Source organism: Homalodisca vitripennis, chromosome 3, assembly GCF_021130785.1.
Source record: "Homalodisca vitripennis isolate AUS2020 chromosome 3, UT_GWSS_2.1, whole genome shotgun sequence".
Lineage (NCBI taxonomy): Eukaryota > Metazoa > Arthropoda > Insecta > Hemiptera > Cicadellidae > Homalodisca > Homalodisca vitripennis.
In genome coordinates, this window is record NC_060209.1 from 30,533,343 (window position 1) to 30,552,984 (window position 19,642).

Below are 19,642 nucleotides of genomic sequence, written 5' to 3' on the forward strand. Positions count from 1 at the left end.
ACCTCTGTAGGGTATAAAATTGTTCGATTAGCATCACGAGATTGCCCCTGCCCCCAACATCCAACTTTTGGGCCCATCTAAGAGATTAAAAATAAAACCTCCCGTTAAGTTGCACATAATTGTAAAGATCTTTATGAAAGATGCTTTACAGTAAAACCTAGAGGTCGCTATCGCAATCCAATACAGAATAGTGGCTAATTGAAATGCTTATGTTTAAATTTGTTAAAAATACTAAGTTATAAACGAATTTGTGGCATTTAATCCCCTTTTGAATTAATGATTTTTTATCATGAAAGTGAAAAAATAAGTGGAACTGTTTGTAAAATCATTCGGCTTACTAACTTCAGTGTTTCTTAACAGATGATCAAACTGTTTTGTATCAAGGGTCTGACAATGAACTAACCCGTTGGGAATCCTGGAGTGGAAAGTTGGATTGATTCCTGCGGATAGTGAATATCTTGCACTATTCGGTTTCCAAAACCGTTTATCTACCGTGATTTTGATTTATATACATCTTTAATGCACTTCTTTACAAATTAATCACTTTTTTCAGTCGATAACACAATAATTCTTGAAGGTAGCACCTATTTTTAAGAAACACACGTATTATAAAATTAAGTACAAAGTTTATTAGAGATATCGCATTGTGTAGAGAATTCATTCCTATTGCAGAATTTATAAATACGATGTTTCATAAATAACGAAGGAAACATTCATGGTGTGTTATATTTTACATTATGTCAATAACGAATTGGATAATTGTATATTGACATGTAACACAAGGCTATCTCAGGCTATCTCAGGAGGCTAACTTAGGAGGCTATATCAAGAGGCTAACTCAGGAGGCTATATCAAGAGGCTAACTCAGGAGGCTATATCAAGAGGCTAACTCAGGAGGCTATATCAAGAGGCTAACTCAGGAGGCTATATCAAGAGGCTAACTCAGGAGGCTATATCAAGAGGCTAACTCAGGAGGCTATATCAAGAGGCTAACTCAGGAGGCTATATCAAGAGGCTAACTCAGGAGGCTATATCAAGAGGCTAACTCAGGAGGCTATATCAAGAGGCTAACTCAGGAGGCTATATCAAGAGGCTAACTCAGGAGGCTATATCAAGAGGCTAACTCAGGAGGCTATATCAAGAGGCTAACTCAGGAGGCTATATCAAGAGGCTAACTCAGGAGGCTATATCAAGAGGCTAACTCAGGAGGCTATATCAAGAGGCTAACTCAGGAGGCTATATCAAGAGGCTAACTCAGGAGGCTATATCAAGAGGCTAACTCAGGAGGCTATATCAAGAGGCTAACTCAGGAGGCTATATCAAGAGGCTAACTCAGGAGGCTATATCAAGAGGCTAACTCAGGAGGCTATATCAAGAGGCTAACTCAGGAGGCTATATCAAGAGGCTAACTCAGGAGGCTATATCAAGAGGCTAACTCAGGAGGCTATATCAAGAGGCTAACTCAGGAGGCTATATCAAGAGGCTAACTCAGGAGGCTATATCAAGAGGCTAACTCAGGAGGCTATATCAAGAGGCTAACTCAGGAGGCTATATCAAGAGGCTAACTCAGGAGGCTATATCAAGAGGCTAACTCAGGAGGCTATATCAAGAGGCTAACTCAGGAGGCTATATCAAGAGGCTAACTCAGGAGGCTATATATCAAGAGGCTAACTCAGGAGGCTATATCAAGAGGCTAACTCAGGAGGCTATATCAAGAGGCTAACTCAGGAGGCTATATCAAGAGGCTAACTCAGGAGGCTATATCAAGAGGCTAACTCAGGAGGCTATATCAAGAGGCTAACTCAGGAGGCTATATCAAGAGGCTAACTCAGGAGGCTATATCAAGAGGCTAACTCATAGGCTAACTCAGGAGGCTATATGAAGAGGCTAACTCAGGAGGCTAACTCTATATCAAGAGGCTAACTCAGGAGGCTATATCAAGAGGCTAACTCAGGAGGCGAGGCTACTCGAGGCTAACTCTATATCACGAGGCTTTTATCACTAACACATTCACAGCTACTCTCCAGCACAAGAACACAGTGGCGTCAAAATGACTCATATTAGCGCTACAGGTAGTCATTGAGAGATAATCTCAGACTTATTCCTGTTATGGTTAGATTCATGACGAAACCTCCTCCAAACAGTTTTTTCATTGGCCAAATTACCTGGATAGCTTTTGTATCACTTAAGACCTTGAAACATCTAATTGTAATTGGAAGAACTTCTCTGCACTCCAAACATCTCGTCTGAATCTCTCACGACGGAGATTTTATCCAGCACACTTAACTAGGAAGCGTATCAGAGACTTCGAGTAAATCTACATTTCAAGATGTATATGTTGAGAGTAGATGCAATCTTTTTTTTAAGATTGTATTTTATTTTATTATTTTTTTAAGATTGATTTTAAGATTATTCAATAGTGTACTTTTTAAATGTGTAAATCTCCTTATGGTAATACAACCAGACTTAGAGAAATAAACATACAAAATGTATTTGTTAGCTCTATCCAAAACGCTCTTTACGTTTGAATATTCTTGGAATCGCCACACATGAACTAATGTGGCGAAACTTCTTTAAAGTAAATGTAGTTTATTGTCTCTGGAGCAAACGGAACAGCAAGTATATTTTTAAATATATAGATAAAGTGTAAATACTCGCTAAAAATCACTATGACAAGTTAATGAAGGTTGCTTTTGAAATTTGAAAATTTGAAAATATATATCACCTATTGGTTAGTCTCATAGGCTATAAACTTGTACATTATAAATCCTGGGTTAATTTAAATTACAGAATGCCCATTTTATATTTGTGATCTGATCCATCTGATCCATAATTATGATATTGAGGATATTCTAGAGCATCTCTCACTCAAATCAGAGTGGTTGAAACCGTACTTGCACCTTGAAATTTAACCATAATATCGCGTTATAAATTTTTTTAATGTCTCTTCTATAAAAAAGGTTATAGGAAAGTATTGGTGAAGATTATTTTCACCCTTTGCCTCCAAATTTGCTTTTTACCAATCCTATAAAGGCACTGAATGTTCATTCCAAATTTTGATAAGATCAGAATTATGATTCTGATTATTACAAAATCCATACCAGCACCTTAAATTTCACGAGTACTCATTCTAGGACTTTTAAAAAAGCTTTTGAGACTTTCCTTAAAATCTATTAAACTTACAATGCTATTTATCCTGGTACCCTATATATACATAAAATCTTTCAGTATCTCCAACCCTTTTCGTACACAGAAGTCAATATTTTTTGTAGCTGCATCTCCTACGGATTACCCCTACGTGCACCTCCGAGCTAGCAATACTCAATGAGGTGTCATACATAAAATGAGTATTCACTATTCAGAGATTGCACTGACGTAAAATTTACCATAGTACAAATGGTGTTTGCTCAATTGTACAAAACTTTATTCGATTAAATAATCGAATTCAAATTCGAATTCAAATGAATGTTCTGTTCTGTTACCTGTTACGGTAAACAACTAACTAGTAACTTCTAAAGAATGAAACCGCATCTTTTCTGCTTGCATAAACGCAATATTTAAAAATTTTCAAATAATAATTTCAGTTCCTGGTTTATTTTTACAATGAGACACTACTAAATCAAGTGAAAAAATTGTATTTTTGTATTGCTCGCTATTTATGTCGCCATTAGGATCACAAATAGGTGTTTAAGTAGAAACTTTGTCTCGTTAATAATTCACAATTACAATGATTTTTATTCCTTATCAGTAAATAACGTTGAGGGGTGGCACTTTTGTTGTGGAATTGTTTTAGGGAACCACAATAGGTCACGTGACTCAGGAAAGTTGAAAATATTTTACACCCTAGCTCTGCTATCTTATATCCGACTCTTTTAAATAAAAAGCATGATCAAGGTTTGGGATATAATTAAGGACGAAATTTGTACGAGTTTAGTTGTTTTGTATATACAATTATGTTATCCCTCGTGGCACTCCTTTTGTCACAAGAGCCTACTCTCCATTTATTCATAATCACCTTAACATTCTTCAAGTAATACACAGACGTATAAAGTTTTTAAATTAAGTATTAAATAATTTTTTATATCGCTATATAATTTTTAATGTAATGCTATATCCACGTAAGTTTACAGAACTAATATGGTACCTACACAATATAAAACTGCAATAAAAAATGTATCTGCTTTCGGAATATTTCGATTAAATGTGATATTAAAATATGTATCCTTACATTTAGTTAGTTTAAAATATTTAGGGAATACTTATTTATGAGAATAAAAGTTACTATAATATATAATGAAGAAAATATAAATATATTATTTCGTGTTATTAATTCATGTAAAATTGTAGCTTGTGCATTTTAATGCAACTGTGGTAGTAATTCCCTTTTATTTTTACAAAGAATTTGTTTTTACAACAGTCAACAGAATTCGAGTCATTAAAATCTTCCAGTTCTAATTTAAAAAGCTTAGATGGTTTCTCACATACTTTAACATTATAATTTGAAAATTAGTCTATTACCTAATTACAATATACTAGCAGTTACCAAACTTTACATTGTTTTTGACGTTCTTGTAGCATACAAAGCAGTTACCTTTGGATGCAAAATAGAAAATTCAAAATTTGTTTGGGAGTTTTAGATAGTTTATTTCCTTGCAAGGCATATTGCAGTGTACTACAGTGTATTATTGAATATTATATAGTGGCCAGAGGTTGTTGTATTGAAAGAATTGTCACAACACTTTTTTAGTTATTATTACGATAAACACACAATTCTTATAAACAATGTCACAATATTAAAATGTGAAAAAAATGAATTATATTAAGAACCTATTTAAAAATAATATTAGGCTTAATTATTATTATTGTTATACCAAATAAAACCCGCCATTTAATAATAACTTAAATTTTAACTATAACACTGCGGCTTATATAAGCTTACTATTTATTGCACATAGTCAAGAATATGAGAGCTAATTTGAATTGTATAGGCACATACATGATTTTTCTTGTAATTACAACCAATTAGAACATGTATACGGGGTTTTTGATCTACTATATTTTACGGACAATCATAATCACTGCGTCTTTGTCTTTCGTACAAATCATGTATTAAATGTAGTAATGTAATCCACTTTAAAACTCTGCAGTAAATAATGCATACAGAGATTTCTATAATAATGCTTATATATATATATATATATAAATGAATGTTTTTTTGTTTGTCCTTTATGGAATCGCAAAATATTAGACAGACCATTATGAAAATTTGTATGTAGTATACGTATTTTTCCACGGAGAAGGTTTATAAGCTATGCCCATTGATGTAACTCACCACCAAGCGGCGCTGCTAAAGATAAAAGGTTTCAAAGCGCCTGCACACTATAAACTGCAATTACGAGACAGTTACGTATATTACATAGCCAAACACTATTTGAAGGCGCTAAGTTATTATGTATATTTGTCTTTAAGATACATTTCTGGTTGAACTTAAAGTTTGAGTGTTAGACCACTTTATAATAAAGTACATGTACGTGTACAATGGCTATAAACATAAACATATTTTCTTGATCGTGGCAACAAGGCAAACTCTACATCGGCGTTGTAAATATAATTCAATTAAACCAGAAGTTCACATACACGGGCAAAGCTTACGAAAAGCGTGCAAAGCCGTGAGAAACAGCTAGTTATAAATACACTATTGGGATTTATCTATTATGGAAAACACATGGAAAAACTCACTGTAAAATCACGTAGCCAAATTTCAATCCACCTACCTACCCAAAGTAATTTTTAATTACTTTTAACAAATTAATGAAATTATTTTTAATTTAGGCTGACTACGAATTTACTAAGCAAACAAATGTATCGCACATAAAATTTACAAAACCCTTGCTTATTTCTAAACCTTGTATACTGTTTACAAAATATATCTATAATAAATAAATAATAAATATAAATATAGTAAGTAGTATTTACTATAAAACATGGTTTTATTATTGTTGGTTGCAGGAAGCTTCAATCTCTGGTGCATGAGTAATTCCCTGAAGTATTCTCGAACACAGGACCAAAGTGGTACCAAATTACTAGTATTAGTGCTATAGGTAGTTATTGAGGTAGATCCTCAATTCTGACTCTCATTACAGATCAATTTTCGAGGAAATAACCTTCATTAAGAATTTTTTCATAGACCACATTGTCTGGATGACTTTGATGTCACCCCCTTGACCTTGAAACATCTAACTGTTGTTGGAAATACTGCAATTTGAGGAAATCAACATCTCGAGTACTTTTTTTAACAATTGTAATTAATTATGTAAAGGTATGATGATAAACATACATACAAAACGTACGTATTAGCGTTGTGCAAATCCGCTTCAAATATCCTTTACCTTTATATATTCTTGGAATGTGAAGCCATTTTTCAAGTCCCGAACAAGACTTTTAAATATAAATTAACTGCATACAATGATAAAATTTACAGAATCTGCTAACGGTTTAATACTTATCGAAACCTTAAACCTAAACTGTTTTATATGTGAACTTTCTATACATTATTTTTTTCTATAGATACAATTTTTAATTCCTTTGGTATTAATTTTACATGATAATTAAGGCTTTGTAGTAAATGCAAGTCACAAATAAAACTATAACAAATTTTTGACATTGTTATTTTGAAAACTTTAGCATAATTATTTTTTTCTTGATACAAATATGTGTGCTATCACTGACCACCTTAGTATCTGGGCAGTTATAGAATTAGTAACGGGACAGCAATAGCTATGTACTTTAAGTGTACAGGTAGATTTTAAATGCCTCCACCCTACTGAAGTGAACCAATGAAATGCCAAATGTATTGAAGAGCATTACACACTTGTGAAATGTGAAAATTTGTCATTGTAATGCCCAAATAAACATTTATTGCATCTTCCAAAATCTCTTATTCTTTTTATACTTTTTTAGCCAATGGGTCATAGACTCGACATTTTAAAATGAAATGAAATAATAAAATACATATTTGATTACTTAATTCTGAAAAGTATTTGACTGTCAACCAATTTTATTGGTGGCAATAAAACATGATCAACAGAGTTTAACATTACTAATTCTTTTATACCATTGAGTCAGTTCTTTGTCCACCTATTTTTACTTTGGCACCTTTAAGAATATGATGGGAAATTTTTCTATTGGTTTTGATACTGTAATCTTTTTCAATATTTTGTACATTTTATTTAAACAGTGTATAGTGAATATTATACAAGATTGTAATTTACGCAAACAGCAATAATCTTTAATTTAAAGATTGTATTTATTGTTAGCAAAATAGAAAAAAAATATTTAAACCTCGTCTTTCTTATACCTTTCGTACATGTGAGGCAATAGTAGTTACAGGTTAAAAGGTATAAAATTGCTCAACCAAAAAAAGACTAATAGCCTAATATTTTGTGTTTTTGTTTTTTTATAAATATTATTTGGTGAACCTTTAGGAAGTATTGTATTCCCTCACAGTGACGTAGCCAGAGAGTGAATCTATGAGGTCCGGACCCCCCCCCAATTTTTATATTTTTTAAATTAATTTTACGGAAAATGAATACTATTTTTTTAATAATCTAGTATTGCTAACATGCACTGTTGAAAGATCGTTCTCAAAATTGAAACGGGTCAAGGACATTTTAAGGAACAAAATGGGGAATGACGGTTGACTGTTTATGCCGTACTTTCCATTTCGGAAAAATATCAGTCGTCTTGACCCCCCAAAATGTTTTCCTAGCTACGTTCTTGTTGCCTCATAACATGTACAAAAGGAATAAGAAGATGAGGTCTCAACTTTTTTCCCAATTTTTTATAAAATGACATTAAACTAAAACTTAAATTTTAAAACCTGGTGTTTATATGATTGAAAACGTTTTGTACCTTCTATTATAAAATTTTTAAATAAAATTAAAACAGTAGTAATATCAAGTTTTTAACAACATGATCCGTCTATCGTGTGTAGAACAACAATTTTCACTGAGCCTCACACTAGCAAATTATATTCGCAAAATGTGGTATAGTTTTAGTTGTTTTGGTAAACAAGACTTCATTTCCAGATAGTAGCAATAGGCTTACATAAATTAATATAAACCTCTATTTATAGCTGTTGACATTCTTTACAAACTGTCCCTGGAATATATATTTTTCTTATGTTTGTTTTTTTATCTGCGTTTAACATTATATAAAGACAATGAGACACAGCTATAATATTGAAGTTTCTAACATACGATACTATATAATGAAAGATCAAGATATAGATTTATTTCTAGTTTGGTACTCTAATTTCTAAAATTAGTAGTCAATTATTATTTTATTTTTTATTTAGCAAAAACTTTAATTTGCAAATACATTTTACTTATTAAGAGCTAGCTGAGGGACGTTCACTCAGCTAAAAGATATAACTAATATGAGTTTGAATAATCCTTTTTATTTTTTCTGATATTTTTATTGGTTATTGGAAAAAAATAATTTAAAAAATTGTAAATTTTAGAAGAAAAAGATAATAAGAGTTATGATTCGTATTATTAATATTTTTAAATGAGACAACTCCCACAACGCTAAGACCAAAAATGAAAGCGTAAAAGCGCATGAGCTTAGTTCTTGTGGAGTAAAACTCACTTTTTTCACTTCAGCAGGCTCTTAACTCTGAAGAGACAACTACGCCTTAAACCAAAATGTTTGATAGTTCTTGGTTGCCACCAAATTGCGTTTACATATTTTTTTTATACATATATTCCAGTTATAGCCTTTTAATTAACAGTATAAAACATGATATAAACAAAACACAAATTTAAGGATAAAAATATAATAGCCTTTAAACTACGAATGGGTAGAGATTTAAATAGAGAAATAATATACTATTCGCTTCTGAAAAAACCCTCTTCTTTAAAACTATGGCAAAGGAAAATATAAAACATTTGTATTGTTTTAACTATTGTATTTTGTTTTGTTTCTGACAAAACCAGCACAACAAAAACAAGATAACACTTTTTCTTCGTGTTGGCTGAAATTATAGATTAAAACCAGTGGCCGGTCATTTCTGTTGCCAGTTGTTCATCCTCTAGTCTTTGAAGCTGATGTTTTGCTGCAAAAATAGTTAATTTTGTATTATAATTAACAATATATAATTTCCTACTGTAGTTTGATTTTAATATGTAATTAATTGTTAAAGCTAAACTTAACAAATTAAATGTCTTACTTCAGCAAAAATGTTTTATAATATTCCAATCTAGGAGTGAATTCCAGATTCCATGAGTTACTCTGTACCAGTATCTTCAGACGCTGCACTAAGTGATAAGAGCTATTCTTTCCCATTTTCAGGTCAACTCTTCATAAAAGCCCTTTATTTTTTAAAAAAGGGGTTTACCATTATGAACCGTATAATTTGGCTTCATTGAAGGTAAATTCAGGTAAATATCAACAACAAATTCAGAATTAACTTTATGACAAATATAATTACATATGTATAGCAAAATTTAAATAAACTTTAAGTGACTAGTTCAAGAGAGAGAACTTAAAAATTATTAAATAAAGGCGATTCCTTACAATTTACAGAATATCATAAAAGTACTTAAGAGCATACACTGTATAACTTTGTTTTCTTTTTCGCTAATGGATTCACACTTTTTGTATTTGTGAAAAAATGGTTTCGTATTTTAATATCGCCTCTAATTGTAATTTTTCCAAATAAACAAAAAACAATAACAATTTTTTTAAAGCTAAAATTAACATAACTGTACCATAAATGTACAAAAAAGACGTAAAGTTATAGGTTATAAAAGGTATAACACAACGTTTCGAGTGTTGAAATCTATCCTCTTCGTCAGGTGGGAGAGGTATTAATATATTTTATTAAAGACAATAATTTATTATATTTTACCGGTATGCATTGAAAGGTCTAAATCAAACTTGCTTTATTTTATGATGCATCTAATTTGTTTTATGTGTTATATAATAATTAAAACATTCATATTTACCTCTCGTGACTTGGTTTGACAACAAGTAGCATACTTGTAAGCGGCCTCACACTTGTCCAGACCTTCCACATCTATAACAGTCAAGCGTTACCATTAATGCCACATAAATTAACAAATACCTATCTATACCAAAACATTACTACACACAGTTCAAAACTGACACGTTTTCCTTAATTTTCGTGTTTCTGGTATGCATTTCCAGTGTTTCTAAAAGTATGCTAAAATAGAATTTTATTATTTAACAACCATGGTTTATTTCTGACCACTAATACAAGCCGTAAGTAACCCAGCGTGATTTTTAAAATGATGTACATGTATACACGAATAGCTTCTTCTCCTCAATAAAATTTTTTTTATAACTATAAAATAATCAACTTATACATATTTACATTTATTTCAATTTAGTGTTACATTAATAGAGTTAAAGATTAAATTTGTCCTATACATCTTACAATTAATGCTCTCTTTTAATTTTAAATTAAACTATTTGCAAATATCTCATAAAATGTGGTGTTTCCGAATCTTCCCAATGACCATATTGTGTGAGATCAATTAATTAATAATTAAGTAGCCAAGGATTAAACAAATATTTTTAGTCAGCCTATAGTTCTAATTCATTTCATCTGAAATATTACACAATGTAATCTGTAAAAAAGTTACCATTGTAAAAACTTAGTTGATCGTGAATTTCGTTGAGTACCCAAAACGTAGGTAAATCTCAAGTTGATTTAGTTTACCTTTACTGGTACATAAGTTAGGTTATTTATTTTTTCAATACTTTTTGTTTTATTTATTAGATTTCAACCCCAAGCAGTATTTAAATTAATTTAAGTAATTAATTAATTGGTTTTATCACTGCTTTAAACCAAGAGAAGGCCTAATCTAATTTATAAATTTAAAGTATCTCTACTTTAAATAAGAGATAAGAGTAAGTCTCTCTATTTTGTAAGTTTTATATAGTCTCTATAACTTTCAATTACCCATAGCTAGTTTAAAATTTACCCGAAGAATATTGCTAATTATTTGTTAAGTAAATATTGTTTTGAGATCTATAACTTAAAAAATCATTATTTATAGTTTTGGAGATCAAACCAGTTGGAGTATATTCCCTAATCCCTCGGGGAAAAAATAAATTTGGGACAGATTTCAAACCCGTGGCGCATAAAGAGTTAACAACCTCTCATTACTTACCCAGCTTGTGACACTCTTCGGCAATCGCTATCATCTTCTCTACGTTCTCGGGCTTGTGCTCGAAAACCTTCCCGGCATACTTCTTAAGGCCCTCTAAGTCGAACTTGCCGTCCTTGTCATACTGTAGGATCAAACGGAAAACATAAATATAAATATTTCTGTATTGAAGATCAATTATACAGAGTGTCCAACAAGTAACCCGCCAGTCACTTCTCAGGTGGTTTCCTCTCATCAAAATAATAAAAAAGATTCATATAAACATAATTATGTCCGGAAACGTTTTGTTAGGAAACTACGGCTAGCGAAAGATTTTGCCCAATTTTCTGGGAAAGGACAGAAATAAAGCGAAACTGATGCTTTTATGGCATAATTTAAGGTATCGGATTTTATGTAAAATTGAATTAAAAGTTCAAAAAAATACGTCCTAGACCTGTAAGCCCACCCATATCTGAGGTACCTGACAAAATTTAGTCACGAAAACATTTTTTATTGGATTTCAATTGCATTAACTTCTAAATGGGTATAATAAACAGGACAAATTTTTAATGAAACCTTGTAGAGAATTTAATTCTGTTTTATTTAATTCTGAAGAGAATGATGTAAAATAGGCCAATAAAAATAATATATAATACACATACGCAAAATAAGACTGAAAATGCAATATATGTTCTTTTAATCATCATTCTTCGTAAAATTAATGTAAATAAATATATTACATTAAAATAATATATACATAAATAAATTAATGTATTGATACATTAATTTACATTAATTGTATTACCTCTCAATATAAAATAAATGTGTGATATTATTGAGAACAATTTCAATATCTTCATGTCAAGCTCAATAAATTAATGACGATACATTTTTACAGAACAAACTTTTTATACTCAACATCAAAAATTCTAGCTTAGCATGTAAAATTGGTAAAGTTTATAATTTATTTTATGAAATAAATTTTATAAAAAACAGAGTTAGAAATGTAATCAAAACTTTTTAACTAAAATTAAAGACAAATACTTACTACACCCTTGTGTCTCATAACACACTCCAACAAGCACTGCAAAAAAACAAAATTGTTAGTTTATCAATTTATACATTTTCAAAAATAGCAAACATCGGTACTAACATCTGTAATACTTAATCTACCAATTATCTAAGTATTACAAGTTCAATTTAGTTCAGTTTATTTACTAATGTTTGTTATGTAACTGTATATAATGAATTTCTTTTTCTTGTTTGCTGTTAGAATCAAAGAACCAATGTGAAATGTTTAAATTAAATTTATAAAGGTGCATATAAGTTTATTTTCTTACACAATATACATTTTTGCTTCCTCTTTGCATTTAACCCTAGTATAACACATAAATAACTCCCCACTCAAACAATTCCCCATTTTCATAAAGAACTCATTAATAAGTTTTTTAAAAACATATTCAAGTTTTTCATTGAACATTATAGGATATTATTATTTATTTCCAAAATAAACTTATTAAAATAATAATTCAGTGGCACCAATTAGTACTACTTGGTTGAAAGACGTTTAAACTTTTCGCATTGTTGACATACAGAGTTTACTCACGCAGTACGTACGCTTTGTATTATTTTTTTTAAATTGTAGTCGAGGTCTTTTAAAAATAGCTTCAGTAAAAGATTACAACACATTTTGAATTGGATTATTCCACGAATTTTGTGAGTATTTGAAGTTCCCCCCTTTGAAGGCCTAAATAAAGACAATTGAGTTCTAGGGTATGATTTTTACAATACATACATTAAAGATGACTCGAAGGAATGACGTAATTTTTATTCTTTAAATAATCGTACCATAATGATACATTTAGTAAAAACCATGCCATTTGTAATATAATATATTTTTCATAAGGAATATAATTTTTAAATCATAAACCCGTGAAAACATTATGAAGCCCTTAGAGAAGCTCTAATTTATGTACTTCATATTTGTATCGTCTGCCTTTTTGTAATTGGGACTGACTAAAAATTGCCTAAAACTACCAACTTAACATACCTGTAATTACTCATTGAGTTGTCGATACGTTTTACTTCTCGTACATGTTCTGTATTCAGGGAAGTTCTTTTAAAACGGATATGAGGGATTGGCATTTAAAAACTTCTTCTAATCAAACGTCTATTGCAACATCTTAATATTCCATTTTCAATTTATCACTTACGCTACTTATTTTATTGATTCTGACAATGAAAATTTCACATTTTTATTTTCAATGCTTTTCTCAAGTTTTTTAATGTGGATTTTAATTTACAAAAAGTACAAGCATAAACGTATTTCCATTCATTTATACTTTCATTGTTGTATGCACATGTAAAAGTCTCTTGTGGTGTTTTATTCTACACAGGCAGGCTAGCCTTTGGTTTTAAACCACAAAAGATGTGAAATCTTTATTGTGAAAGCATAGATTTTACACTACGGAACAAAACAATGGACTCACCTTTCCTTTGTCACTGGAAGGAATTACTTCACTCTTGTATGTCTCCGCGAAATCTAAAAAGTAAATTATTTGAAGGGGAAAAGTAACAAAGTAATGACATATTGATATTGAAAATATAATTAGTTTTATTCTATAAACAAAATTAATCATATTACTTTTCGTAACAGAATAATTTTGAAGTAATGCTATCACGGAAATTATGGTATTTGTTTTTATTTGTCCTGCCTAACTAAGAAATAAAACAAAATTGTCTTTATAGGCTGTCCAGAGCAAAAAAGCAATTATAATAAAAAATTACATTGTATGCTATTTATTTTAAAATACAATATGTGTTTCATCAAGGTATATTCTTACTATGTTTCAAAATGTCTTTGATTTGAAAAGTATATGTTGCTGTCAGGTTTATGTTAAATGAAATTTCGTACTATGAGTGGGTTACGAAATAAAAGTCCATAGTTTTTGAAAAATTAAAAATATTTAGCCACATTTTTCAAATATATTAGAAACGTAACAAATAAGTGTATAATTTAAAATGTTTATGCAGTTATGTCACCAAGTCTACAAAACATTCCCATGTCTTTGTACACTAACGAAGTAATTACACTTGGTGATAGAAACTAGATATTTGTTGTTTCTTAGAATTGTTAAACGATTTAAAAAGTTAGTTAGTTGTTAAGCCAAAATATGCAACTCGTCAGTGGTAATATTTATTAAATTCAACAAATGTCTTACTTGCATGTTTTAAGTTATTTGCAATATTTGGAATTAAAATAGTCATTTTATAAACGAAATAATCATGATTTAATTTAATTTAGTTTTCAGGCAAGTGTTTGTTAGAATATTTAACTTCTTCATTACTTGAGTTTTCAGCGTTTGAATATTCTACTCAAATAATAATTTATGTTCAGCACCATTATTGTAAATATCCAGGGGGCTATGGTTTATATTTTAAGCTACAACATGCATCGAGCTCTGGCAATAAACATTTAAGTTATGAGGTCATCCTACAATATTAAAATTGTCAACAATCTTAGAGGTTTACTCCCCAAAAATACACTAAAATTAAATAAGGACGACGTTGGGATATTCTCAGTACCGTAAACATCAAAATTGGTTACATATTTTCCCAACTGCATAACTAGCTCAATGTTTTATACATTAAAATAACAAGTGAGGCCAGTTGGGCAACACAGATTTATACAGAATGTTTATGATGTCTCCCATAATATTTTGGGGTTTTTTCTTCATGTCAATAAAACAAAAATGTAACATAAACATATGATCATAAATGATTAGTTTATCTCCTGTATTGCTGTATGTCTTTTTTAGATTTTATTTATATTTCAGAAACCAGAAAAGGTTAAAAAATTCAAATTTAATATAGATATTGTTTTTGTCTCCCGAAAACGAGGGAAATATTAACATTATATTGTTAAGTTCCGTTTTAAGATGGCGGATTGTTATTTAAAGCGTAAAACCGTAAAAACTAATGATGTTATGACAATTGAAGATGTAAATACAAACATTTTGATTCCTAGATCGTTAAGATTACGATTGGTCAGTAAGTAATGGAGATATAAGATTTTAACTGTAATAAGAGGTTATTACAGTTATATTATTATTATATATATTTATATATATATATTTTATTATTATTTTTATATTATTATTACCTTATTATTGTTACAAGACATTTTGCAGTGCATTACAAGTTCAAAGCTTAGATCTACATTATTTATTTGCGGTTTTTGGGTGTCATAATGTTTGAAATATAATTAATTTATATTTATGTTTAACTTATAATATTCTTCCCATATTTTCATAATCTTATTACTTGTTATGTTATTAAGCTTGAAAAACTTCAACCGTCCGCCATCTTGAAACCCAATATATAATATATAATACTAATATGAGACAAGAACAATAATTATTCAAAATTTGAATCTTTAACTTCACCGGTTTATGAAATAAAAAATCAAATCTAAAAATCCATACAGACAGACAGTAAACAGTATTTCTGACCCATTTTTATATCAAAATTTTTGGGGTTCCTAAAGCCTTGACCGGGTGAAAATATTCCCAAATTGTAACTGAAGAATTCGCAATAGTATTAAACGGATAAAACAGAGCAACGTAAGACCCCACAGAACGTAACGAAACTAGTACTAACCAAAACAACAAAGTAAATTTATCACCTATGTATATAAATATTATTGGTTTATATTATATAATAATATTATATCCGATAGTATGTATTACATAATAATATTATATTTGACTAACATAATAACAAAATTACACACAGAGTCTCTAAATCTATTTTTATAGTTCCATTTACACATTAATTGCTTAGTTTGTCTTGCACTTAGTGTAGTATACTTACTACTTGCATTGTTGTATACTTACTTTCCTCTGCCCCGGTCTCTTCTTTACACAGATTGAAGTGTTTCTCCGCTTCTTCTACATCGTATTTAGCCTGCAATCACAATGTTTGTTTTATAAGTTTATGTATGTAAATGTATTTAACGACGTATTTTGTTGTCTCCTATCCTACGTATATATATATAACCGTTCTGTTTATTAACAATATGGTTATTATATAATTACTGAAAATTATATTTTTCTTTTTTTTATATTTATTTTACACTTATACAGAGTCAAATATTTGTTTTTTTAAATACGGAATATTTTGTGCAAAGTTAATTTCGGAAGTATCATATTAAGATGATTTCATAAATAATTTATATTTTTGAAACTCGTTATATTCTAAAATTTTACTCAAAATTATGTCTCACAAAGTGGCTTGGTATTGGAAGGATTACTGTATCATTTTATTATTTAAATATTTATAATCTTTTGTGTCAGAAGAATTTTCTAATTATTCCTGTAGATAGTACAATGGATTTCATAAAATGTGGAAAGGCAAACGATATATATTTCTTGCGGAAGACTGTATTTTTACAACATAACATAAATGAGTTTAGATACTCTTACTCTTGTTAAGTGACGATGAAACATATAAAGGTTGTTCAGCAAATTTCCTAACCTTAGTTTGACAGAAAATAAATTTAATAAATGTATTCATAAATAAGCATCTTTTGGCAATCATCAATCTTTAAGCATCAAAACAATGTGGTTGCAAAATTTATTTTCAGTTGTAGAGCTCACACTTTTTTATATCTTCGATTGCTTTTTGAATTTTTTGTTCAGTTCTAAAGCTGACAGACAGTACAACCAAATATATCTGTTCTAACAATGTAAAAATACATAAGTTGCCTACAAATTCCATAATTTTTGTAAATCTAAAAATTACTATCTGTTACAAACTTGATTACAAAAATGTATACACAAGAAGCTTTTTTAAATATTTAAAATGCATATTTCTTTAGTTACTAGCGCCAGTCAATTTTTCTTTCTTGAAACTCCGTATCTATAACTTTTGAAAATTTCGACAGAGTAAAGTTTACAGACAATAAGTAATTACGTTGTTTAAAACACTGCGGGAAATAAAAACATCCAATTTGCAAGTAGTATATTTGCATTGTTTACTTCAATTTCCTTGTCATTGTTAGCAGGCAGGAACTTTCTGAACGTGGTTGTTACAGAAAGTGAGGCCCATAATTATTTTACTGCACTTCCGTTTCAATATATTTTTTCCGTTCCCATTTCCGTTTACTAAGTATTGTTGCCAAGGTCTCTTTGTACCATAATCAGCTGTTTCAGAACTAAATTTTACTTTTTGCGGCCACAGAATATGACAATAGGCATCTAGTGAGCGCGTCTTTCATTGTTGTAAGCAAACTACTCAGTATTTAAAAGTATAATGAATATGTTAACAATGATTTCCTTTGTTCAATATTGGCACTTTTATGCTTTACTGACAGCATAGACATGGCATATAATATAATTATGCATTTGCTTTAACAACGGAAATACTTCTTTTCAACAAAGCCACCACAGCGAAGCGTGAATAGCGGCTTTGCGTGACATAATACAAAGTGATCAGAGTCAAAGCAATCAGTCACCTACTCACTGTCAGTACACAATAGAGACAGAGTACAATGCAGACTCGTCGAAAAAGTTAGATAGCTTAAAAACAAATTATGACTCACAAAGGACCGGTGATTGACAGAATAAAAACAAACGTTGACAAAATCGAAACGAGGCTATCTAAATTTGTTAGGCCCGGTTGCTTTCTTCTTTGTGCACAAATCAGTTGGCGCGTGATTTTAAGCTCTGACGAGAAATATTTCCTAAATATTTTCAAACTGTTATGTTGCACCATATACTAACAAATACTTATTATCGATCTTTCTTATAAGAGATAAAAATATCTATAAGTTCAAATTGTCTTGTTTTTTTTTTTTTTAAATTAAGTAACTAACTTATAAAAATCACCCAGTTATTACTTTTTAAATTTATTATTTCACCCAACTTTCATATTTAAAAAAAACAATAAAAATAAACCTTGAATAAATTTAAGAAATTTTCAATAAGATTAAAAAGGAACAAACAAAATTAACTCATGGAAAATGAGAAAGGAAAACGTTTTTCAAACTAAAGTTTGAATCACAAAACTATTGTGTTTGTATTAATCGAATATAAAACATAACTAAGGCAAAGAAGTAATTTCTTATGACTAGTTATTAAATTTACCAAACTGATTGCAGGGATTAGAAAACAGTTTAATTTGGGTACCAAGTCAAAGTCTCAAATTTGTATTCGAAGAAAACATACAAACTCCAAAATCTGAATCAGAACTGTCATGATATTGAATTATGCAAAACTCCTTTGCAATCATAAAAAATTATTAAAGTACAAAAATTAAAAAATGTATTCACGTTGACAAACCACTTTAATGCATGTTTGAAGTATGAAAGAGATTTTAACAATATAACTAATACCATGTATTTTAAATTCGAAATTAATACACCGATGAAGTTACAAATGAGTTGTTTAATGATAAATCTTTTGCTTATTATGTTCATATTTATTGTTTTATATGTATATTATTAATTTATGTGCTTATGACTCTTAATTGCTTAATTTGTTGCTTTAAATCTTAGTTGTGAGATTGATTTCACTGTTATAGTAGAACCATATATTGGTTAATAACATTTATAGTTGGTAGTATATGTACAATATATTTGTTGAAATAAGGATTACTTAGAGTTTGGGATCGGAGAACCAATTTTTATTGTATAAGCACACAACTCAATTTTTCGAGAAATCGACAAAGCAATTTTCCCTTGCAAATAAATTTATCAACAGCCGCGGTAGTTTTGGTTGAAGTCAAAATTATAGGCTATCGAAAGGTTTAAAAACATAAAAAGAATAAGTTTTTCTCAGATCACACTTTTCTGATTTTCTAGATTTTGCTCTTATAACCAACCGCCATACACGATAACTGCTAAATAAAATATACAGGCTAACATTTTGGCTGACAATTTCTTAATTATTATTATCTCGTGTCCGGCTCTGATTTAACTATTATTTATGTGTCAAACGATGAGTTCTTGAATGTGTCAGCTAAGAAAATTTTAATCTGAGAAAAAAATATTATTTCATATTTTTAACCCTTTTGATACCCTTCCATTTTAACCCCCAAAACTATCGCCCCTGATAATCGATTTCTGTCACAGGCACATGTTCTCTTGCGAGTTCACGATGAAGTAGGTTGCGCTCTTGTGCAATGCAAATTTGCTCTCGGCTCCTAGGCGTAGCAGTTATCTTTGGATAGATGAAAACTTTATAGACGAATGTCATGTATCTCGTACATAGAAAGCAAACAACTGATGGATCTGCAGTGGAGATGACTACTCACTTTGGCAAAGGCGATGGTGGCCAGAAGCACGGCGAAGAGAAGACCTTGGCTGTGCATGTTGGAGTCTGCAGGCCCTGAGGCCGCTGCTGATTATATATACCCACGGTCAAGGTCAAGAACTGCCACTGGCCCGCCCCTTGCACTGGAGTTTAATA

General features: G+C 30.2%; 1 protein-coding gene across 1 annotated transcript; it reads right to left on the reverse strand.

Moving 5' to 3' along the window:
- Positions 1-8,951: 8,951 nt before the first annotated feature.
- On the reverse strand, positions 8,952-19,642 carry LOC124356751 (general odorant-binding protein 19d-like). Its single transcript, XM_046807936.1, has 7 exons — positions 19,488-19,642; positions 16,070-16,139; positions 13,664-13,716; positions 12,223-12,258; positions 11,199-11,319; positions 10,008-10,078; positions 8,952-9,115 (listed from the first exon to the last, which is right to left on the reverse strand). Exons 1-7 carry the CDS (start codon positions 19,542-19,544, stop codon positions 9,092-9,094), a joined length of 432 nt encoding a protein of 143 aa, XP_046663892.1. The 5' UTR covers positions 19,545-19,642; the 3' UTR covers positions 8,952-9,091.

Coding starts and splice junctions, on each gene's coding strand:
- LOC124356751 (XM_046807936.1), bottom strand. CDS start 19,544: ATGCACAGCCAAGGTCTTCTCTTCGCCGTGCTTCTGGCCACCATCGCC. Junction 10,079..11,198: donor CGAAGAGTGTCACAAGCTGG/GTAAGTAATGAG, acceptor TGACTGTTATAG/ATGTGGAAGGTCTGGACAAG. Junction 9,116..10,007: donor GTCAAACCAAGTCACGAGAG/GTAAATATGAAT, acceptor CTATTTTTGCAG/CAAAACATCAGCTTCAAAGA.